Source organism: Sorghum bicolor, chromosome 1 (assembly GCF_000003195.3).
Source record: "Sorghum bicolor cultivar BTx623 chromosome 1, Sorghum_bicolor_NCBIv3, whole genome shotgun sequence".
Taxonomy (NCBI): Eukaryota; Viridiplantae; Streptophyta; class Magnoliopsida; order Poales; family Poaceae; genus Sorghum; species Sorghum bicolor.
In genome coordinates this window covers 3554560-3578497 of record NC_012870.2, presented here as the reverse complement: position 1 = coordinate 3578497, position 23938 = coordinate 3554560, and the positions used below count along the sequence as shown (strand labels likewise).

General features: G+C 40.2%; 3 protein-coding genes and 1 long non-coding RNA gene across 7 annotated transcripts; 1 reads left to right on the top strand and 3 right to left on the bottom strand.

Moving 5' to 3' along the window:
• On the bottom strand, positions 1431 to 3829 carry LOC8061129. The gene is made up of 4 exons (XM_021451824.1): positions 2740 to 3829; positions 2321 to 2539; positions 2055 to 2183; positions 1431 to 1921 (listed from the first exon to the last, which is right to left on the bottom strand). Exons 1-4 carry the CDS (start codon positions 3319 to 3321, stop codon positions 1685 to 1687), a joined length of 1167 nt encoding a protein of 388 aa, XP_021307499.1. The 5' UTR covers positions 3322 to 3829; the 3' UTR covers positions 1431 to 1684.
• Positions 4103 to 7836, top strand: LOC110431622. Of its 2 annotated transcripts, XR_002449036.1 has the most exons (3): positions 4103 to 4283; positions 5066 to 5138; positions 7742 to 7836. It is a non-coding gene; the product is annotated as an uncharacterized LOC110431622 (long non-coding RNA). The 2 variants fall into 2 exon arrangements; XR_002449035.1 differs by lacking the exon at positions 7742 to 7836 and having other exon boundaries at positions 5066 to 5373.
• On the bottom strand, positions 7772 to 13618 carry LOC8061128 (mitochondrial pyruvate carrier 1). Of its 3 annotated transcripts, XM_002463654.2 has the most exons (8): positions 13365 to 13610; positions 11886 to 11940; positions 11661 to 11796; positions 9990 to 10255; positions 9732 to 9853; positions 8563 to 8617; positions 8344 to 8479; positions 7772 to 8166 (listed from the first exon to the last, which is right to left on the bottom strand). In XM_002463654.2, exons 1-8 carry the CDS (start codon positions 13458 to 13460, stop codon positions 8130 to 8132), a joined length of 903 nt encoding a protein of 300 aa, XP_002463699.2. In that variant the 5' UTR covers positions 13461 to 13610; the 3' UTR covers positions 7772 to 8129. The 3 variants fall into 3 exon arrangements, 2 of the variants coding, with proteins under 2 accessions (XP_002463699.2, XP_002463698.1); XR_002449034.1 differs by lacking the exons at positions 9732 to 9853; positions 9990 to 10255 and having other exon boundaries at positions 13365 to 13618; XM_002463653.2 differs by lacking the exons at positions 7772 to 8166; positions 8344 to 8479; positions 8563 to 8617; positions 9732 to 9853; positions 9990 to 10255 and adding an exon at positions 10779 to 11060 and having other exon boundaries at positions 13365 to 13615.
• Positions 14876 to 21520, bottom strand: LOC8081217 (EVI5-like protein). The gene is made up of 9 exons (XM_002463652.2): positions 21365 to 21520; positions 18814 to 19004; positions 18176 to 18371; positions 17566 to 17736; positions 17363 to 17479; positions 16874 to 17071; positions 16109 to 16168; positions 15926 to 16024; positions 14876 to 15307 (listed from the first exon to the last, which is right to left on the bottom strand). Exons 2-9 carry the CDS (start codon positions 18954 to 18956, stop codon positions 15131 to 15133), a joined length of 1161 nt encoding a protein of 386 aa, XP_002463697.1. The 5' UTR covers positions 18957 to 19004; positions 21365 to 21520; the 3' UTR covers positions 14876 to 15130.

The window sequence follows — 23938 nt, the reverse complement described above, 5'->3', positions numbered from 1 at the left end:
TCTGTCAGCTCGGCTTTCAGCTTCAACTAGAAAGCCAAGCGCGGCTTTGCTGCGTTTTCGTTAAGAGGAAACCAGCCCATGATTTCTTAGTCGTTATTCAAATATGCTGGCGCGGTGCTTATATTTAGCCGCGTTCTTTCTGAGTAGGAGCAGAGCCAATCATGAAGTGGATCTCAACATATTCAACTCCCAGTTTCACTGCCAACAGAAGCACCATTTCATTGAATAGCTTAAGGATATGGATATGGAGCCAAATGTACAGAATTATTGGATACACTACTTATGTAAAAATAGATGACCACAGGTTAAATTAAAAATAATTAAGAAGTTTATTTGTGAACTCAAAACAAATTGACTAAAACTATAAATTTAATTAGGGCATGTAAGCAATGAAGTAATTCTATATTGAACTCAGAATGAAACAGGACCTTGTTGTCCTGAAGGTGCTACTTAGTTTATAACCCAAACTTCAACCATCTTTACCAACGGAATCTTTAGAGAATACATTGTCAGAACAAATAGTTTATTGAACAGATTTGGTCCTCTAGTTTTTAATCATTTAATATAATGTTTTGCTTCCCACAACCTCAACACCTTTTAAGTTCAATTTAAAACATTGTATACTCGCACGGTTATATCTTAAAATTCCAATTAAGCAAGAAACAAAACATTGTATACTGTCAATGCTAAAGCAAATAACAGTGCTTCTTTCTCCTGCATCTGTGTACAAGTAATATGTGCATTTTCATATTTTGAATATGAGGCATGCATGGGTTAACTGAAGAAATTACTAGCCAGTGAGGGTTTTTGTAGCTGTAGAAGTTCATTAAGTATTAATAGGTTGACTTGGCAATTATTTTTTGGCCATTGAATATTGCAAGTTTATATGTCATTTGGTATTACTGATCAAAAGAAAATGTTTTGGACGTACACCGTTTATTAGTGAGGCCTGAAAGACAATCAAAATAATATATTGTACAAATGGAATTGTTTAAGATGTTTCCTTGAAAGACAATCAAAATAATATATTTCTGAAGACAATCAAACCAACATAATGACTTGGACAGGACATGGACCAACCGATCGATAGGTAAATCTATTGAGCTTGTCATACAGGCATTTTGACAACCACATGGCATGCAGACATTACAATTTTGCGTAATGCAGAACTTGAATCTCATCTCGCTACTACTACTACTACTACAATCAATAAGAAATAAATGAAATCTAGAGCTCAAGTGTCCTCTTGCCCCAAACCACGAAATAGAACCGAGTTTGTGGTGAACTCAGAGGATAGGAACATAGAAGGGAGATGGAACGCAGTGGGTGGTCTACTTGCAGTGCCGCTAGTCAGACCGAGCATGGCCTCGGCGGGGGTCAGTGCAGAACTGCAGATAGATTGCCAATCGCAGAGGGAAGAAGCAGACCGCTGCACGCCCATCTTTTTTTTTAACAAGAAAGAACCGAACATCAGCCATTAGTAATATGCACGTCGTCTGGCTTGGGAAAGCCTTATTTCAACAGACACAAGTTACATGCAAGATGAACAATCCACAAGTTACTAGCAATCTAACATGTTATTATTATTATCCTGTGACCACAGAAGAAAACTCAGCATCACACGGGCCGGTGCTCAATGGAGATTCTTCGTCTCCATCATTTCGTCAGTTGTCGACTTTCCTCCTTATTCACTTGGTGAGGACACCATTGGAGACAGCGGCGTCGGTGACAACAGCGCGGAGGAGGTGGACATGGGCTCATGGACGACGGTGTTGGTTGAGACACCGATCGGGTTGCCGTCCAACTGCAGCATGATGGCCCCAAGAATCTCCGTCAGCAGCTTCTTGAACTCTGCTTCGTCCACCGCCTTCATTTCGTCAGCTTTCGCCATCTTGAATGCTTCGTTCACCACAGCATCAACCTGTTGTATGTTTGTTTTTTTGGAAATCCACGTGTATATATCGATTATTTTAGAAGGTCCAAACGCTTCATATACTTTTGAGTGCCGTGTGCCGGTGCTACTTGCAGATAGCATGAACGGCTCTGCAACGTACCTGATCGACGGCTCCAAAAGGTGGCAGACTCGCTGAATCGGCAATCCTATCAAGCGCAATCCGGAGGTACTCCTTCGACGTTTTATCTTTGTGTTCTTTCGGAACGTCTCTCCATACAGAATCCAGCAGCTACAAATAAAACAATTAAATTCAGTGATGTATGTTGTTTGTCAGAGATGTCGTGTATAACCGAGCGACGACTCATCATCATGAAAATGAAACTGGCAAAACCGCTAAAGTGTAGTACTTGTCATATAATTACGTACCTTGTCTAATTCGAACTTGTTCGACAGTAGCCTCCTGATACCACTCCCGTCAAAGGTGTTCTCTGTATGGGCGACGATCACAGGGTGCTGTTGCAGTCTTAGAGCCATGATGCCCAGAAATTTCCTGAATTCTTGGAAGAAGACTTCCTGGGAAACAGGCTGATCGAGCTGATTAGCAGACAGCTCTTGCAACGCAGGCTCCACAACATTCTCCATGACCTATATCCAATAAAGCACCCAATCATCATCATATATACGCTAGTTACTGCATACTCCTATGTCCATACTCTCCAGAATACTACTGTGCCATCTCCGTTTCCCTACCCAAAGAGCATGGAGTAGTAACTAATAACATCTATCATTAACTACTAATTCGTGGTAAAAAAAATATTGAGTACAGTGTAGTCGTGGAGAATTACCCAGGAATCAGAAGCTGGTGGCATGCCATGGTCGACCGTGAGCTGTCCAAGAGCGGCCAACAAGCACTGGCGCAGCTTTGGCGTTGCGTTGTTGTCAGACCCCACTCCCACTCCCACTCCCACTTGTGAAAATATGGCCATGGCTTCAGGCTCATACCTCGGACTCTCGACGAACTCATTCAGGTCCTCCCCGTTTATCCTCAGGATCACAATCGGGTCCCTCTTCAGCCCAGCCGCCATCCCAAGGAGTATGTCGGACAGCACCCGCTGGAACTCCGGCTTGCTCACCGAGTCTTGCTTCCCCTGAGTGAACTCGTTTAGGACCTCCGCGTAGATGTGGTCCGCCTGCGGCGACGACCCTCTCGCCGGCAGCCCTATGGCGGCACCGATGTCAGCAACGGCCGGCTGGAGCTCTCTCACCGACAGCCTCCCGTCGCCATCGGCGTCGAGCTTCTGGAATCGGTCGTCGACGAACCTAGTGAACGCCTCCTTGTTCTCCACGAGAGAACGGATCTCCGAGCCGTCCTGCACCTGCAGCACGCCGTTTCTCCTCCTCCTCCCCCTCACCTGCTGCTGCTCCATCGGCGCGCTTTTATATATATATATATATATAGCTCGCACACGAGGACGAGCGAGGGAGGTGGAAGGAAAAAGGCGAAAGGGAAAGCTTGCAAGTTACAGCAACAATGGCGACGCCGGCCGTGGGTTCCTCGTGATCGATCGAGATGGCCTGCTGGTGGCAAAGTGGCTAAAAAAGATGAGGTATTCACGAGCCGCAAGCCTGAAACTAACTAGCTATCAGTAGCTATACAAAGATGGATCTTGATGTGTCTTTTTCTTTGGGCGTGATGAGCTAGCTAGCTAGATATAGTGCAGCCGCGGAACCGCGCGCCGCCCGCCGCCGCCGTGCGTCGTGCGTTTGTGCCTTTGGACGGGATGCGCGAGTTGCGACGTGGAATAGGGAAGGGCAGGGGTTACGGTGGATTGACAGGGTTTCCTTCGCTACTGGAGCTTGGGCTTTGACTTAATAACGCTCTATCCTCTATAGTACTCCATGCTCTATGCTTTACGAAATACTCTTAGCTTTTCCTATTCTATACATATATAGATGCGTGAAATTTACCTTTATCTTTATTCCTGTATACGTATATATCTCAAGCACAGCCGGCCACGTCACCGCTGTTCCGTTAGCGTTGATTTTTTACGTCAGTTTCCAGCCACCATTGCTACCCTGCCTCCACGGAAGCCCACCAGCAGCTCCTGGAACTTTCGTGTTGCCTCCGACCGATAAACACGTGTATACCATATCTTAGGCACAGCCGGCCACGTCACCTCTGTTCCCTTACCGTTGATTTTTTTTTGCGTTAGTTTCCGGCCACTGTTGCTGGCCTGCCTCCACCGAAGCGCACCAGCAGCGCTTCCGGAACTTTCGTGTTGCCTCCAACTGATAAACATGCATACAGCCTAAAAAAAAAAGTAAGGAAGGATGTCCTCGATTTCGGAAACGTCGTCCACTCGTCCTCCGGTGTTTTCGCCGTTCGCTTGTAAGTCAGTATTTTTTTCCCCTAGTCAACAGTAGTTTTTAGCTATAATTTTAGATCAGTAAACAAATTTTATTCACTTATTCATAAAACTATAACTACAAATATTATTTATTTATTTATTATAAGAAAAAAATATTATTGAATAACTAGTAAATATAAGCTCAAGCGAATTAATTGCATTGAACCACGTTGTGTGCAGCAACGAACCTACCTGACCTGACTATATTCCATCTACATTTACTAGCCCTGTTTAGTTTCCCACCCAAAATTTTTTCATCCATCCCATCGAATCTTTGAACACATACATGGAACATTAAATGTAGATAAAAAAATAAACTAATTACACAGTTTAGTTGAGAATCGCGAGACGAATCTTTTAAGCCTAGTTACTTCATGATTAGGCTTAAGTGCTACAGTAATCCACATATGCTAATGATAGATTAATTATGCTTAATAAATTTGTCTTGAAGTTTCCTGACGAGCTATGTAATTTGTTTTTTTATTAATTTTTAAAAAATCCTCCCAACATCCTTCCGACACATTCGATGTGACACTTAAAAAATTTTCATTGCCAATCTAAACAGTCCCTAACAATTGCATTGAACCACGTTGTGTGCAGCACAAAAAAGAATTCTCAACATTTCAATTACCATTTACAACGAACAGTAGCAACGACCTGCACCTCATGAGCTGAGATCTCTATAAATAGTTCAGTTTGCTTTCTTATGCCAAACTTGATTCTTTTTTTTCTTCCTACAATGAAAGTTATTTATTTTTTTCAGGCTACAACTGTGTGGCATTGCTAGTTAGTTCTGTCAATGATGTATCAATGATCTCCTACTTCTATACGAAATGGTGAGCCTCAACCTGTGCTCTTCGATGCTTCAAAACAATTCCAACTATATGCTGTGTAATCTGGTCTTTAATTGATCTTTGTTTCTGGGCAAAAATTTTATTACTTCAGAACTTTGAATTGTTGCCTTCTTAGGATCGAGGTTTCAAGGTGCTGCTCCGTACCTTCACCTCTAGGTTGTCTACTGAATGCCCTCGGCACATACTCTTGGTTCCTCGGAAAATTTGGTTGTCTTAATTCATACTCCATCCATCCCAAATTATAAGTCGTTTGACTTTTTTACCTTAAGTTTGACCGCTCGTCTTATTCAAAAAAAATTATGCAAATATAGTCAAATTTAAGTCATTCTTGAAGAACTTTTATTAATAAACCATTACACATAAAAAAAGTGATATTTTATACAAAACTTTAAATAAGACGAGTGATCAAACTTGATATTAAAAAAGTCAAACGACTTACAATTTGGGATGGATTGAGTACATACCAGTACCGACTCAACTTACTTACCTGCTACATTAGTTTGCCACGGCTTATTTTTCAGTAGCATACTACGTGTCTCTATTACTACATTTCTCATGTACACTTCCACATTTCTTATATAATTTGATCCTCCAACCAAATCTCCTTTGCTCCGTGTCCTTCAGTTAACCATCATAATCCATCAGCTTTCTCTTTCTCTTTCTCTGCTCAAAACTCTAAGGTTATTCGTAATAATAGTTATTATGACAATAATAAACTAGGAGTGAGTATTTGGGCGTCCATTTACATGAATATTTAGATCCTGTTTAGATGCAGCCAAACAATCAAAACTTTTGGAGAAATGAACATTTTTTGGAAGAATGAATCTAAACAGGAATTTGGGACCTTGGAGCCCCAAAACTGTATAAACTTGTTTAGGGATCCGTGTCTTGTGTGTTGCAGACCAAAAAGTTTAGGAAACATCTAAACATCTGTTTTAATGTAAAATTTACAGCCAAAAGTTTTGAGATATAAACAGACCCTTAGATTTCGTTTCAGGCTTCACACTTACCCATACAGATGACTCCATTAATGATTGCCGGACCAAGGATCACTCCTGTGATATAGTCCTGCCTCCCATTCACAAGACCTTTGTTTAAGATTCAGTGACTCAACCCCATGCTCCTCAAATTATTTAAATTCTGGCATTTTACATCGGCTTAATGGCACACTTAGACTGTCCGCTTATCTGTTGAAGTACTATTCATTGATTTATTATAAGAAAAAAACATTGTTGAATAACTGACAGATCAGGTAAGCTCAAACGAACAGCTAAGGAAGATGCCCACAGCCTGACACTTTACTGAGAGTATATGACCAGCAGATTCGATGGTCCTACAGTGTTGAATAGCCATTTGGTGCTCCGTAACATACTTAGGTACCCGATGCAAAGCCCATAGGCCGAAGATTGCAGTCTTCTATACCCATACATATCTTACCATGTTGTACATGAAGCTACCATCATCTACATCATCCTCTACAAGATACCTTATCTATGATGTGAACCGGTAGGTTTTATCACAAATTATGCAATCTGTAAATTCTCTTCAATATATACTGACAGCAAATATGCAACTCAAGGTTTTATGAAGCTATATATATGATGCAGATCATAATTCTCATGCCCGCGGTGCTTCAGCCATGAGAGAAAAGGTTACAGTTTTCCCTAGAGAAATAGGGATCGGTGCTCCACTGACAACTCTAGATAGACCTTTCTGAGCTTCATAGGAAAAAAGTGCAACTACCCTAGGGTTTTCGAATCTAAATGTTCGTGCGCAAAGGTGAAATATATGAAAGATTTACGATGATCAGCACAACTATCAGCTAGTAAGATCACTAATGTTTTAGGGACCATTAGGTGCAAAATGTATCCACTCGAACAATGCCCAGAAACAATTGTCATAGGTAGAGTGCATTTGTGAGCCTCTAGCGCAAGCACCAGGGAGTACAAGCATGGGGAGCCTGTTCGCTTGAGGTTATCTACCAAATCTACTAGTCATTCAATATTATTTTTCTCTCAAAATAAGACATAACTTTTTAGCCAAGCAAACATGCCCCGTTCATTCCAAACTATAAGTTGCTTTAGCTTTTTTCTAAAAAACATAGTTTGTACTATACATCTAAACATAATTATATACTCCCTCCATCTCAAATTGTAAGTCATTTGACTTTTTTACCCCAAGTTTGACCACTCGTCTTATTCAAAAAATTTGTACAAATATAGTCAAATTTAAGTCATTTTTGAAGAACTTTTATTAATAAACTAATACACAATAAAAAAAGTAATATTTTGTACAAAACTTTAAATAAGACGAGTGGTCAAACTTGGGATTAAAAAAGTCAAACGACTTACAATTTGGGATGGATCGAGTATCAAAAACTATGTATAAAGAAAAGTCAAAACGATCTATAGTTTAGAACATAGGGAATCATAATCATTGAGCACTATTGCTGCTGGTGGTGAACCAAACAATGTTATTATCAATTTCTATCTTGAAATTTGTAATTTTATCCAGGTCTAAAAGTTGCATTGTGACCTAAGATGAATTTTTTTTTTCAATCAATGCTTATATATATTCCTATCCAGGATGACATTGCCGAGGGACCGGAGCAAAATTTCGCAACGACTGATCTTTTACTAAGCATTTTGGGCACATGAGCCAGGTAAAACAAATAGTGCCAAATAGTAAGAAGGCAGCAATATGCTGAATAGTTGGGGAAATTCATTGCATAACGCAATGTAAAACCAAATGTGCCTTGGCAAATGCACAGAAAAGTACGCAGAAGATTGTAACAGCACTAGGAATCATAAAATTTCCTCAGCATATTTTGCAAACATACAAAAACTGCATGCTCACTAAAGGCACTGTCGACACCACTTCACGAACAAATCCTTAAGCTTTGACAACAGAATGAATGTTTTCCACAGCATAGTTTCTTTATTGAACAAGTGATTGCAGTGTTGCATGCCCTCTTTACTGTTGGGCCTCTGGCTCTTTCTTCTCCAGGTACCTGCGAAAATCAAACTCTGACATCAACTCTCTTTTTTGTGCTAGCTTCAATATTATCAAAAAGAGAAATAGGACAGGAACCATAACTCAAAAAAGCTGTCAAGGGAAAACAGTTAGGACAGTAAACTTGGTACTGAACTATTATGCTGAAGGAACAAATTCACTTCACAAGCCTTACCCCTGAGCCCTAGCCCAGCGAGATAGCTGATAGAGCTGAACGCTTTCGTTGGAAGCATGGCATGCCAGAAGCAAATAATTTCGGGGCTGTACCATCCATGCAAACCTCATAAAGAGTCCAGAATATACACACATGGCTGCATAAAAACATAAGCATCAATGACAGTTTGACGTGACCCATCAAATTGGCAGTGTGAGACGATCCCTAGTAAATTCCTACCTGCTGTCATATTGCCGGATATCATTTCGGGAGGCTTGTTCATGTCAACCAAACCCTGCAAACCAAATACAGAATCAAAAGAGATATAGTTTAGTTGGGTTAAAAAAAGGAGTTCAATGAAAGGACACACAACTTAGAGGGTCTAACTGTATACTATATACATAAATATATGGTTAATGTGTCCGTCAGAGGGATTTACCTAGAAATCTAATAACTTTTGCGGGTAAGGGTGAACTTGCAGAGTCAAAGTTTAACAATTGAAATTTAGGGTGGTTTAGTTGGAACAAGAAAAATGATCAGGTCAAACATTTGTTACTTAGCACCAGCGAGAAAACAATCTGATGTAGATAGTTGCTGAATATGGAGTAACTCAGAATGATAACTATCACTGCAGTTTTATGGCAGCTTACCCCCCACCACCAGAAACAATTTACAGCAACCCAAGGTACAGTCGAACATTATCAAAGTATTAATTTACAAAAGGAAAATCGCCCTTTAAAATATTAATAGCTAGAACAGATTACACCATGCAACTGGGTGCCCAATAACTTCAATGCCAATATTAGGACCCTTCAGCTGAATACAATTTGCAGGCACCTTGAATATGCCTAAAACAAGATATCTAAGACTCTAAGTCTGTAACAGTGTACATATTGAATTAAGTTGTTAGTCCAATCAAGCCTGAATCACATAGAAGAGAAATACAGAGTCAAGCTTTCAAGGCCATGAAACTCCTGGAATTATGGAGACTCCCCTTAAGCCTTAACTGTGATACTAACACTTAGCACTTTGTTTCCCATCAGACACCGAATCACATAGAAGAGAAAATGAGGAAGAACTTTGTTGCAGATTCAACTGATACAACAAAGCAGCAATCGTTTGTCCTTGCTTCTAAATAGTATGTTGTCTGTGACTAGTTAACTAGACCAAAAGCAAGAACCTTCTGCTTTAGCATCTTAGCTACCAGAATAAAATCCTACGGATGTTTGATGTTTCTCATACAGAAAAGGTGCCCCGACTCGAATAGCCCTATAAACAGATTAAAGCCATTTTTGAACTCCGACAACGCTAGCATCAATACTATTGCGAAATTACGTTCGGCGCGTCGTTACAATCCACGAATCGCATAGATTTGCCGAAGAAACCAAGCATGAACTGCAGAGGCGTACCGCGATGACGAAGCCCCAGTTGGCGACAGGGCCCCAGAAGTGGGTGGTCTTGGGGCCGACGGGGCTGTTCAGGAACGATTTGAGCGCCGTCGCCATGGGAGAAGGGAAGCAGCGGAAATCACCTATCCATGTCACGCATCGAATTCAGTAACGATAGCAGGGAAATCGGGGGTCGGCGATCTCGACAGGACGTATGACCAGCGGTAGCGTTCTGCGAGAAAGATCCACCAGCCCATGGAGGGAGGGGAGGAGGGGTACCTAGCGCAGCTCTCGTCGACGGCGGCGGCGGAAGAGACAAGTCGACGAGGGCGAGGAGGTAGGTGGAGAACGGGGGAAACAGAGGAATTGATGAAGAAGGGGAAGGGAAGAGGACCAGTACTTGTCCAGTTGCAGTTGGAGAATGGGGATTAATAAAAATTAAATAGTTCAAGTGCACCCGGCGGTATCGTCGCATGGCATCCAATAAATTTGAAGATTTTTTCTGCCCCAAATTGTTCCATAATTCTTCTCTTCTACTGTATATCCTATCCGTTCCAAAATCATAAATTGTTATAGCTTTGTCATAAGTTAAAGTTCTCTAATTTTGAATAAATATATAAAGAAAATACAGAAGCATCTACAACATCAAACTACATTTATTACTCTTCATTAGCCCCTTTTTATATTATACTCCGTAGATGGTAATATGATTTTCTATGAACGTTGCTAAATTAGCAAGTTCAACAGATACACAGTACGTAGTCAATCTACAATTTCTAATGGAGAAAGTAAATAAGCAAACATTGAAAGCTTCAATTCCTATAATCCGTGTCAGTCAAACTTGTTTAACTTTGACCAATTTTATAGAAAAGAGCATCAATATGTATAACATAAAATGAGTATCTTATGAAAATATATTCAATGATAAATCTAATGGTATTAATTTGGTACTATAAAGTTTAGTATTTTTTTCTATAAATTTGGTCAAAGTTTTAAAATTTTGACTTAGGACAACTCTAGAAGTTGCAGCTTTTAAGGACGGAGGGAGTACCGGGTGAAAGAGGACTCTAAATAAATCTAATAATGCATTGGGCACGTGACTTTGAACATGATCAGACCAGGGGCGGACCCTGGGCCTCAGCCGGCTCACCATTTGCTCGATGCAAAGTCAATATTTATAAATAAACCTACAGCACGTATAACAGAGTTTCTCACATCATAATAGCCTTGTGGTAATACATAAATTGTATGGTCGAAGCATGAGTTCGTAGTTTCATCGTTGTTCAAAGTGACTATGGTTTAGGGTCAGTCTTTATGGTTGGACCTCCTAACTCTTTCTTCTCCATAAACCTGCACAATTCAATCTCTAGCATTAATACATTACTTTTTAAAACTCTAATGCAAGTTCGCTCATGCGAATTTGTGACCGGCACTATTGGTCGTTTGTCGCTACACCATCGCTAAAGTTAGAGTTTACTTCCTCTCTGGACCCTAGAACTTCAGCTACAGGTTGGCATGACGACAGGTGATGGTAAGTGGGTGGGGGCGGCGAGTCAGCGCTGGTGGTGGGTTGAAGCGACGGTAGGGTGGAGTAGGGGTAGGAAAGCCTCGTTAGCAATTGGTTAGCAGAGGCAAAGGACTAGTGAAGGGTGGGGTCGATGGGCAGTGCAATAAGACAAGGCGTCTCTAATGTCTATGGGTGGTGGTGGTATGGGTCGAGTGCTCTCGTGACCACACGGTAGCTTCATCCATTACTTTCTCTTTAGGCTCAAAACTTTGTAATGTTTTGTGTTTGTTTACGAGGAGTGTGGGTGTGTGGGTGGTTGTGGGGGGTGGGGGATGTAAACAATGTTTTGAAATGCAAGCACGGAACGTGAGGGTAAGGCTAATGATGTCCGTTAAGCTTTTTGCAACAAAGTGGTAAGAATAGATTTAGTGGAGAACCCTTACTTTTGAGCCCTAGCCCAGCGAGACAACTGGTAGAGCTGAACAACCTCGTTGCAGCTGTGGGTTGCCATAAGGAAATAGTTCTGAGGTCGTACCATCCATGCGAACCTGACAAAGAGTGCAGAATACACACACAAAACTACGAGGAAAAAACATAAAACATCAATGATGGCTACAAAGCTGAAAAAAAACTATGACGCATACAAATTTGCAAGTATTTTCACATACCTCCTGTCATATTGCCGGATATCATTTCAGGGGGCTTTTGTGTATCAGCCACACTCTGCAAAATATAAATCCTCGGAGTTTTTAGTTGTAATGTACCGGCAAGTAAGAGTGAATGAAAACAAGTAGAACAAAAAAAAATGTGAATCAGATATTGTGTTTTAAAAATTATTTCATATTTGGAAATTTTAGTGAAAAGTTAGTAAAATCATTTCATTTTCTTAAATCCAAATAATATTAAGTAATACGAGTATTTATATTTATATAGTTATTTTTGTATTTATAGATATTTAATGTAAAGTTTAAACTTCATTTTTTTTCAAATTTACTAGAATATTTATGATGTTATAATTATGAATTTTCAATATTTTTTTACTAATATATTGGAATATGTAATAAATTTAAATTTAGTCCATAATACATATAAGATTGTAAATATATTATAAATAGAAAAATACTTTTTTAAGAAAAAAAGTTATACCTCTGAATCAAACTGGGTTGAAAACTCACATAGACCTTACTTAATTAGAAAACAAACAACTATCCAAGTATGATGATATATATCCAATCGACTATCATGATACATCTGATTAATATTTGTATCCATACTCCTATTCGACAAGTAAGGTTTAAAATTGCGGGTTATAGCAAATATCGGTATCTTATTTGATCACTACAGGGATTTTCATTAAGATCGATTGGCTATAGCTGAATCGCTCTCATGGAAAAATATAATAGAAAATCACATATTATTTGCACATATACAGTATTTACTTAATCCCTCGCAAACAAATTATTATTTGCACATATTACTTTCTTATCAGGGAATGGATATTTGCACGTACGTCTCAATCGAAAAAGCAAAAAATAAACCAAAATGATGCGATGAAAGTTGCAACCAAAATAATAGACCTCCAAATCATTGCAGCCTGTCCTTTTTTCCAACCACTACAAATTAAGGTGGCACAGATACCCGAGTGTCTTTTCGGATACTGGATATAGATTGATCATATCATATACCCATATCGTTTATCGGCATGGGTATAAATAGCGGAGTTTGTGGAGCTATGGTCTGTCTGTACTCTGTAGTGATCAAATAAGTACTGAGCGTTCATTCAGTTCAGTGAAATGGAAATGGACGGCGGATATACTGAAATGCAAGATTCGATATGATTCGTATACAGGCCTACTACAGGGGCATGCAGAGCATCCAGTTTCAAACCTTAAACTGTGTGATTCAAAACACACCAAGCAAGTGTGATTCAGACAGACTGACACAAAATGACCTGCGAGCGAAAAGTGACTCACACTCTCACTCAAGTCAAACTATCCTTCGTTAGATATTACTGGTGTTCAACAGCTCAGCTCATGCCTGGAGAGAGAGAGAGAGAGAGAGAGAGAGAGAGACGATTCACGATCTGGAGCTGGGAATTCTCTCATCAGTCTCAGCGATGAAGACCAAAGAGCATGAGCAGGACGTACCGCGAGGATGATGCCCCAGTTGGAGACGGGTCCCCAGAAGTGGGTCGTCTTGGGGCCCACTGGGCTGTTCAGGAACGCCTTGAACGCCGCCGACATGGCTGGCCGGCAGGCTGAGACGAGAGGCTGGAGCCGGCCGGCGACGACGACGACGAGCGAGGCCGCGCGCGGCCGGAGTCCGTGGACCGTGGAGGAAGAAGACTGGCTAGGCACGATTCCGCGGAGTGGTTGGAGTGATGGGAATTGGACGATGGCAGACGTTGCATTTTGTATATAAAGGAGAGATCCAAACGCCGCTACCACTGGTTACTGGTCCATTGCTACTCTACTTTTTATCTTGTTGCCGCCGTCCGGTCCGGCGGCTTTGGAACGCAATAGGTTAATAATCAGACGGTCCACGTCGTGCTGACTGTGCTGGCTTACAAAGCACAAGAACTGCAATGCCGCCCGGCCCGATGATGATGGTATGTATAAGCTGCCAATAAACTAGTGGAACCCTTACTCCCGATCGAGAAAAACAAGGAATTATATTAATCGACATGTGGTATTTGTATGTGGAAAGACAGACCCAGGTTTATCAATTGACAGAAGATGCAGTAGAGATTAGGATCGTGGACTTTGCTGCCTCAATGTCATGTGGTTGGTTAGCAGTACTACTTAGGCCTTGTTTAGTTCCCAAATAATTTTGCAAAATTTTTCAGATTCTCCGTCACATCGAATCTTTAGAGGTATGCATGAAGTATTAAATATAGACGAAAATAAAAACTAATTACACAGTTTGGTCGGAATTGACGAGATGAATCTTTTGAGCCTAGTTAGTTTATGATTGGACAATATTTGTCAAATACAAACGAAATTGGTACTATTCACATTTTGCCAAAAATTTTAGAACTAGACAAGGCTTTAGAGCTTGTTCGTTTGAGCTTATCTACTGAATTTGCCAGCCATTAAACAGTATTTTTCTCTCATAACAAATCAGCGAACCTGGGTATTAGGATCGTGAACTTTTGGCTATAACAGCGTGGATCGGAGCCAGGATTTTAATTTCAATTCTTCACCCATTGAGAGAGTTCCACAGATTTTAGTTTAGAGTATAATAATGTTTACTGTAGATTATAAATGCGTGTAAGCCAAATTTAAATCCCCTTACAATATTCAATTAATCCATCGCCAATAATGGAGAGCAGTAGAGCATCCTCATCCTCTGATCTTCGTTGGATGTCGCTGTAGGAGCTCCTCATCCTCTGATCTTCGTTGGATGTCGCTGTAGGAGCTTCTTTTCTGTCTCTGACAGGTGTAGTGTCGAGCCGTTTGTTATCAAAACCATTGAATGCTACGTCACCAAATCATATTTTTCCTGGGGGCAAGATTAATGGCTTTTAAAAAAAAATTGAAGGGAGACTACAGGTTAATTATATTTACTGGATGGAAAGAGAGAAAAAATGCACTGCCAATTTGACATTGGTTGACACTAGCAGTATTAATGGATCCAACCTCAACTTGTACAGCCAGACTTCTCACAAATAAAGCATTGGAACATCACTTCATTGCATTGATCCACAAGTATTTACAGTTCTTCAGAAATGAGTACATCAGGAACCCCCATGCCCCACCTAGTTCGACGGGCGGTTCTACCACTTTGGTTTATAAAAGCAATGTAATGGTAACAAAAACAAAGAACGAAGCATGGGAATAAAGGCCTTTCTTTCTATACAATGTACATGGAAGTTACAACAAGGTGTGGCTCGTTTAACAAGAGAACATGTCTGTCATTTTCTGTCAGCAGTTAAGTTTGACACTGCAGTTAAGTTTGACACCACACGGCTGCCAACCCTGCTCATTGTTTTTGCTATGAGGGGCTGAAGCCGCTTGCTACTTGAAGTTTCACTGGTGCCTGCCCCTGGATTCTGATACTCCTTATGAAGCTCCTCAAGACGAGTCGATACCTTAAAAAAAAAAATACAACAGAACCATGGTATTTATTATATTCCATGTAGGGCAGATTTTCATGACTGTCAAATGAAACCCAAATAAAGCACATGGAGTTTGCTAGATTTTCTTTCACATCTGAATGTAACAAAGCGAGACAACTAACATGCTGGTCCAGTTATCTAAATTTGGTAGTTCAATGCTCTACTGGGAGTTGGGACACAAGTGAAATACGAAATACAGAGGTAACGGTGCAACATGCTATATTGCAAATTAATCGAGCACCACAGTATTGGAAATATTAGCTAGCAAACAGATGCATCAACATTAAAGTCACATAAAAAAGATCACTGAAACTTATAGGTTAAAAGAACATTTTATAACTAAGAGAATTCATATAATAGTATAGTACCTTTAATTTATATACCATACTAATGAGAGTTCTCTTATATCTTACTATAAGCCAAAAAGCAACAAATAGAAATAGTTTCAGAAAACAGCACAGGTCAACTTTTAGTTTTTGCTATGACGGGAAAATGAAAAGAAACACACAAATATGATACATGCAAGAGCACATTTATCCAAAAGCAAGCACTCATGTAAACACAAGTTTTGCGCAATAAGAAGTGAATTACCTTAAATGAGAAGGCAAGTGGCAATAATACATCTGGATCTGTTGCCTCCTCAGGGAAATTTCTCAATGAATGTAGCAGTTTCTCAAAAGGTAATTTGACCTGACGGTTAGCAATTCAGTATTTCTCAATATTTGTTTCAAATATGGTTTCAAGCAAAAGTGACAGAAGATACAAAATACTAACCAAATCATCATGACAGAATCTCAATAGAGCCAATCCAACTTGGAATACAACCTTAATACCCTGTTAGGTATCAACCAGCAATAAGAAATAGCAACCAGATCAGAAAGTGCACAATATAATCAGTATTTTTTTGGTATTGCATCAACTACAGATTGGTAGATTAGCACCTAAAAATTCAAATGAATATAACACATCAAACAATAACCTGATCATATGAAATAAACTTTCAAGTCAAAAAGTTTTGGTCGCACATGAAAAGGGTACTGAGAAAAGGAACAAGCAGCTGTGTTGTTAGAAGACCATTTAAAAGTAGCACAGCAATCCATTTCATATAACTACTCCGTCAATCAACAAAAGAATACAATTCTAGCACAGTAACAAGTTAGAGTATCTTGAGTTTGACTAACTATAAATGAAAAATACCAATATTATAATATCAAATAAGTACCATTAGATTTGCCATGAGATATATTTTCATACTATACTTATTTGGTGTCATAAACATTAATATTTTTACCTATATATTTGGTCAAACTTTAGACATGTTAACCAAGATTGCACCTAGAATTGAATTCTTTTGTGGACAGAGGTAGTATATCTTAAGTCAAAACTCTTTATGTACACAAGTAGGGTTTCCTAATGAAAAGAGTTGTACAGATATAACAGAGTATACTATTTATGAAGCAATAATGCCTAAAGAAAGGTCAAATAAACCAAGATGTAATCTAAACACGAAATACACATATGGCAGGATAAGATTCTAACCTCATAAAGAAACACATCCCAAACTCTAAGAGTTAGATGAAATGGGAAGGAATATGTGAAAACTGTGATAAACCATTGGCTTGCATACATGCTTGGGTTTATCATTTCTTCAACAAAGTGTTGTCCCAATTTTGGCATGAGCTCAATAACTAATTTCTCAAACTGAGACAGATATTGCTGCACGAGCGGCAAACCAGCCTGTTCCAAGGGTAAAAACAGATCAGTAGAAGTTTATAGTATGTAAGTCTACTCAAGAAAAGAAGAAATTTTACAATTTTGCACCTCCAGCATTACTAATCACTCAAAAATGAAGATGAACACTGATGGAATACGAGTAGCCAGGAAAATATTTTACTTGCTACTTAGTAGTTTAAAACTTATATACGTCAGATAGGATATACAATAAAGACAGCAACGAAACAATCTTATGAAGCCCTCAAATTATAACAACTGGAAATCCAAATGTAATCCTAAGATAATAGCGATTACCTGATACAAGCCTTCCATTGGTGCATGGACAGCTCCCTTCAGCAATGCGACTAATAACCAGAATGCATCCTCCTCACTCATATAAAGAAGCAGCAGCCCAGCTATAAATCCCATTCCCTGTTAAATGAATTGTATAAACAATAGAATATTATTCAAGAGAGATCTTTGTATCCAAAAATTAGGTCACTGGACTCAACACAAACCTGCACATATCCAACATCCCTGTCATAGACAGAATATGCTTTCAAAATGTTATACAAGGATCTTTGGCCTGGACCATGCCTTTGTTGGAAGAATATATGAGATGGAAATGTGCGTGATATGTCACGAATAATTTCCAATTCAGAAGCTGATGTCTCATATATCACCAGTGTCTGCCCAAAGTATAGCACAATGATACAAATAAGATTAAGATATATCAATAGCAAGAGCACTAGTCTACATAGTACTCTGATCATTAAGAAATATAAATGCAGACTGTAATAGATATAAAACTATAAAAAATAGAACATTAGTTCCTTCAAAACTATCAGGACTTAAGAGACTAGCCACAAACTTCAGTGAAGTCAATAAAAGCATGGTGGAGTTATCTGTACAAATTTGCACCTCAAGAATGGGATTAAATAGGATCCAATGTTGATGTGAGTATATATGATCTTCAAAGTTCAAATATTTTATTTAACAATAATGCATGTATGCCACTTCATGTGCTGTTCACTTGTTCCCCTGTTTCTCAATCTAGTATAACTAGGCAAATCACAATCATATAGAATGCCAAGATTGCAAGGGAAAAAAAAGGATCCTTACGGGTACCTCATAAACCCCAGGGTTCATTAGTAAGAGGTCCCGACTGCCTGAAATCAACTGCCAAACAAGTCCTCTGAGACAATCAGGAATTCCTTTCCTTATTCGCCTTTTAACCACATGAGGGTTCCTTCTAACATAATGCTTCCAGTCACTACCACCAACACCTATCATCTTCCTCCATTTTCTTATCCTTCTTTCCTCCCTATAGTAACAGAAAAAAGAAAATCGAATAAAAGGACCTTGTAAGGTAGCTTGTTTAGAGAAATAAAAAGGAAGGTCAGAAGGTGCAGTAAGAAAAGTAACTGATATACACAAGTAAATAGTCTTGATACCGGAAAAGAATGATATTATGGTGTCAGAGGCATGAGTAAGGTAGTAATAAAAAGTGTACATTATCAGTGAAGCAGTCTAATGTATTAGAACCATTGTACCAGTAAGTGCTGGCAAAGCTAAGACCCAATCTTATGCACAGAAATGTAGTAAGAGCTGCTAGAAAGAAGAAAATAGAATCTAGGATGATCTTACAACCACCTATGGGAATAGACTAACATATGAAATTGGTACAAACAAGAAGATGCAATTACCCTAATATATCATACAGCCCACACATTCTGACAATAGAATGCTTGTATGGCAGGTCATACCTTTCACGTTCATGTATAGATTTTCCTTTTGGAATTCCATCAGGTGAGTTGCTTTGTTCTGGCTTTATAAAACCAAATCTGTCGACGGCACGAGAAGGAGCTGGTCCTGGTTCAGTGTCATCGAATGCTTTCTTCTTATCCATCTCACTGAGTATCTTCAGACACCTTGTCCATATATCGAAATAGATATCCTGCCAATTATTTTGACAAACTTGTCAACTGATGTAATGAACTTAAAATGGAAGAATGTGCATGCTAGAATACAAAGGAAGTGAAAATAGAATAAACGTTAGCCTAATTTCTGATGTTGAAGAACAGTATCGCCTCTTTAGTGTCACATGTCATCACTAGATATACAAAACATGAATTTGGGACAGAGAAATGGACCCCGTTCCCCAAGACCAAAAGGACCTCGTTCCTATTTCAAGACTTGTTAGCTGGATCACTTCCACCTGTTCTGGGACTGCTTGCTCCTCAAACATATGTCTATCAATAGTAATTGGTTGCAACACTAGTGGATCAGCTATGTGCTGGAGCAGGTTGGCCCGCCCCTGAAGTTGGAAACCAGCTGGTCCATCGGGTAATGCCCACCTGTCAAAGACGAGATGGTCTAAGCACCTTGTCTGTGCTGCACTGAGTCGGATGTCATGTTCAGCAGGTATGGAGGTGGCATCACTTGAAGTGGAGCTGCTGTAGAACAGTTGATCAATGCAAAGCTTGTTGGCTGCTAAAAACTCGAACGCCTCTTCATCAAGAGGTGAGATAGCATCACTTGTGTGAGGTGGAGAGTCCGGCGTCCCAATGACTTCGGCATGAGAATCAAGGCAGTTTTGGCTGTCAAGGATCATCTTAGGGATTTGTTTCAGCATCCACACTAACCTGGTGTCCGGGCCATGGTAAGACATTTCCTTTTAACATGCCCATAATTGTGGCAGGCTAGGCATCTGATTTTGTTTCTGCAATCTGAGCGCAAATGTCCAACTGCCAAGCAGCAGCTACATTTCAAAAAAGAATCTAAATTTGAATGGGACATGGAAACCTCCGGAGATTTTGCCGTGCACATGGCATCGCTGAGACAGTTAGAACCACGAAGAACATGACGCTCAAGGTGGAAATCAAACTTATCACCGACGAAGACGCAAGGCACCAGACTATCACTGGATGCGGGAATGGCACAAGAGAAGGATCCGAATTTAATCATCCTATGGGGGTTTCGAGGAGGATACCCACCTGGGGGTTTGGCCATGATCTTGGGAGGACTCTGAATCAAAGCTTTGGCGAAAGAGACATGTCTGTTGCTAGCCTTTTTCAGAGATCTCTGTGCTCATGGAGAGCACTCTAGACCATTCTCTTTCCAGCTCTTCCTCCCAGAAGCGCTTCTCTCTCTCCCAATTAGGAGTGCCACTACTCCAGAGATGAAAATAGATTTCGAATTGAGAGGTGATAACCCGACGAAGGCGATAAACATGAAATCCAACTTGTTTGCAGGAGACGGAAAAGCGAAAATGATTTGTGCTTAGGAATTGCACATGGAAACCGGAGGCGCGCCCACCCAAACAAGATTGGAGAGCCAACGAAACTGAGTCTTCCATCAAACGAAACAGGAAGCGAAGGAAAGTAGCTAGGAGGAAGGAGCCATCAGCCGAGGTGAAGGGATGGTGTACCAGTGTGCCGAACCGGCAATCGAGTTCCCGGAACGACGGATCGAGGAACGACAAACCAGGAATGGAAACGACGTTTTAGATGCAATTTTTACACTGTGGGAACGATTTCGTTCCCGCGTTCCTGTCCCGAACGCTCGTTCCCGGAACGTGGAACGCTGCATCGTTCCCGTTCCGCGGTGACTAGGTCTCCACCTCGAAGGCACGCCCGTGGGTGAAGTCCAGGCGAGCCGCCAGAGCAGAGAAAGACCCCATGGAGAGCTGTAACCTCGTCAAACGGCCGGCCACGTCGAGGAGGTCACTGCTGCTGCTGCCGCTGAAGTGGATGGGGGAGGTGGGAGCCGCCGGCCAGGGGAGGACGGTCACCAGCGCCGCTGGCCAGAGGAGGGCGTCGGGGCCGCGGCGGCTTCGGAGGCCCAGCCGCCGGTCGCCTGCCACCTTGGGCGGACCGTAGCGAACCCACGCGGCGCCCAGCCGCCCGCGCAGTTCCCAGCAACCCGAGCGGCGAGGTGGGGGCGCGGGGAGGGAGGGGAGGGGAGGGGAGTGCGACGTTACCGGTCGCCAGCCGCCAGCCGCCGGGGAGCCGCGCCGTCGCTGCGTCAAACCATCGAACAGGCTGTGACCTCGTTCCTATTGACCCAATGATCAAAAACTAACAATCCATAGCTACTCAATTCGCCTACCCGATGCCCCCCTCGGCCCTCCTCCCTGCAAGCATGGATTCCAACAAATGCAGGCGAAGGGGGCGCCTTCCGCCCACAGCCGAATACCCGTAACCCTACCATGGCAACACAGAATTCTACAGACCCGACACCCCCCCACGAGGACGGCAGCATTCGGATCGGGCGCGAGGCATTTTTCACAATTTCAGGAGGGGAGAGGAGATCGACCTGATTGTCGCGTGGCGCGGCGTGCCCGGAGTTCGGAAAGAGGAGGCGTGCCCGGAGCTCGGGAAGAGGAGGGGAGGAGAGGAGATGCAATTTTGTCGTGCGAGGGTTCTTCGGCGATCGCGACCCGAACGCGGAAGGGACTCGGAATTTTTTCTTTTTCCCTAGGGCCTTGTTTAGTTAAAAAAATTAAAAAAAAAATATTGTAACACTTTTATTTATATATTTGATAAATATTGTCCAATCATAAACTAACTAGTCTTAAAAGATTTGTCTCGTAAATTACAGACAAACAATACAATTAGTTATTATTTTTATTAATATTTAATGTTTTATACATGCGTCACAAGATTCGATGTGACGGAAAATCTAAAATTTTTTATAATTTTTTTTGTGAACTTGTTTAGTTTCAAAAAATTGTAAAATGGACATCTTAGTACTTTGATAAATATCGTTTAATCATGAACTCAGTAGACTCAAAAAATTCGTCTTGTAAATAACAGATAACTGTATAATTAGTTATTTTTTTATCAATATTTAATATTGCATATATATATATGCTGTAAAATTTAATGTGACGAAAAATCTAAAAAAATTATAATTTTTTTTGAACTAAACAAGGCCACGGACAAGACGGCACGGCAGATCAGATCGGCGTGGCTCGGTATACAAGATACAAAAGATATGGTAGAATACTATTGGCTGATTTATTGTAAAAGAAAAACACTGCTAAATGGCTGGCAAATTCAGCTGATAATCTCAAACGAACAATGCTGGAACCGTATAAAGTTGGGCCTCATGTAGCTCTTGTTTAGATGCAAAATCTTTTTGAATTTTAATACGGTAGCAATTTTGTTTGTATTTAGTCAATCATGAACTAACTAGGTTTAAAAGATTTGTCTTATGATTTACATGTAACTCTATAATTAATTATTTTTTAATCTATATTTAATGTTTCATGCATATGTCGTAAGATTCGATGTCATGAAGAATGTTATATACTTTTGGGTTTTGAGTGCATCTAAACAGGCCCTTACTTCTCAAATTTTTTTCAAGATTCACTATCACACATCGAATTTTTGGACACATCCATAAAGTATTAAATATATAGTTTATCTGTAATTTGCGATACGAATCTTTTAAGCCTAGTTCGTCTATGATTGAATAATAATTATCAAATACAAACAAAAGTGCTACAATAGCTACACCTAAAATTTTTCACCAACTAGCTGCATGTCTGCACGTGGATGCAATTGTATGAGTGCATTCAGGGCTTGTTTAGTTCACCCCAAAATCCAAAAACTTTTTTAAAATTCTCGTCATGTCAAATTTTACGGTACATACATAAAATATTAAATATAGATAAAAAATAACTAATTACATAGTTTATCTATAATTTGCGAAACAAATCTTTTGAGCCTAGCACTCAGTAGCATGGCTTCTAAAGATTCGTCTCGCAAAATTACAGACAAAATATGCAATTATTATTTTTTATTTATATTTAATATTTTATACATGTGCCACAAGATTCGATATGATAGAAAATCTTAAAAAGTTAAAAGTTTTAGACCTAAATCGAGCTTGAATGCTGAGTCAGACTTAGTGGATACTGGATGGGGTCACAAATCACACATGTTTGTTTCCTACTGTCTGTACCATTTTGAAATAAAGCTGCCGACCAAGGCTTTGTTCAGTTTACCTCAAAACTAAAAACTTTTCAAAATTTTCTGTCATATAGAATCTTGCGGTACATGTATTGAGCATTAAATATAGATAAAAACATAAACGAATTGCACAGTTTGTCTGTAATCGCAAGACGAATTTTTTAAACCTAGGCCTTGTTTAGTTCACCCAAAAAACCATAAAGTTTTCAAGATTCCCTGTCACATCGAATCTTTCGGCACATGCATGAAACATTAAATATAGATAAAAATAAAAACCAATTGCACAGTTTAACTGTAAATCGAGAGACGAATCTTTTAATCCTAGTTAGTCTATCATTGGACAATATTTGCCATAAACAAACGAAAGTACTACAGTAGCGAAATCCAAAAAATTTTCGCATCTAAACAAGGCAAGTTACTCCATGATTGGACAATGTTTATCAAATAAAAACGAAAGTGTTACGGTGTCAAAATCCAAAAAAAATTAGATCTAAACAAGGCCTAGAGCATCCCTAGCTTCAATTACACTATTATCTGATTGCATTCCCGTTGCATTACCACCTCACTAGTGCCATTGTCTCTTTTGTGCTGTGTGCACAACAAAGATGCATAAGGACACATAGGACCAGATTTTAGAGTCCTTTTGGAACGCAGGAATTTCACACGAAAACACGGTAAGAAATTTTCCTTTGTTCCAATTCCAAAAGAGGCCCTATTTTTGTTGGGGTACTGTAGTGGTGACCATGGTGACAGAGGAGGACAGTCGGCCCCTCCGAACGTCATTTCCGCATTTTTCTTGCACGGTTTGGCATTGGACAATGATCGACGAGAATTTGAACTGTTACGTGTGGGCTGAATATGTCAGTAACCATTTTCAAGAATCTCCAGGGAATGTAATTATTGGCGGTACGGT

Bases quoted from the DNA above. Each gene is read 5' to 3' on its own strand.
- LOC8061129 (XM_021451824.1), bottom strand. From the start codon at position 3,321: ATGGAGCAGCAGCAGGTGAGGGGGAGGAGGAGGAGAAACGGCGTGCTG. The intron at 2,540-2,739 runs GTAATTCTCCAC...TATTGGATATAG, and splicing joins CACCAGCTTCTGATTCCTGG to GTCATGGAGAATGTTGTGGA. The intron at 1,922-2,054 runs GTACGTTGCAGA...AACATACAACAG, and splicing joins CTTTTGGAGCCGTCGATCAG to GTTGATGCTGTGGTGAACGA.
- LOC8061128 (XM_002463654.2), bottom strand. From the start codon at position 13,460: ATGTCGGCGGCGTTCAAGGCGTTCCTGAACAGCCCAGTGGGCCCCAAG. The intron at 11,797-11,885 runs GTATGTGAAAAT...TTTTCCTCGTAG, and splicing joins ATCCGGCAATATGACAGGAG to TTTTGTGTGTGTATTCTGCA. The intron at 8,480-8,562 runs GTAGGAATTTAC...GTTTTTATGCAG, and splicing joins ATCCGGCAATATGACAGCAG to CCATGTGTGTATATTCTGGA.
- LOC8081217 (XM_002463652.2), bottom strand. From the start codon at position 18,956: ATGGATAAGAAGAAAGCATTCGATGACACTGAACCAGGACCAGCTCCT. The intron at 18,372-18,813 runs GTATGACCTGCC...CTGTTACTATAG, and splicing joins TCTATACATGAACGTGAAAG to GGAGGAAAGAAGGATAAGAA. The intron at 16,169-16,873 runs GTTAGAATCTTA...GATACCTAACAG, and splicing joins GGGATGTGTTTCTTTATGAG to GGTATTAAGGTTGTATTCCA.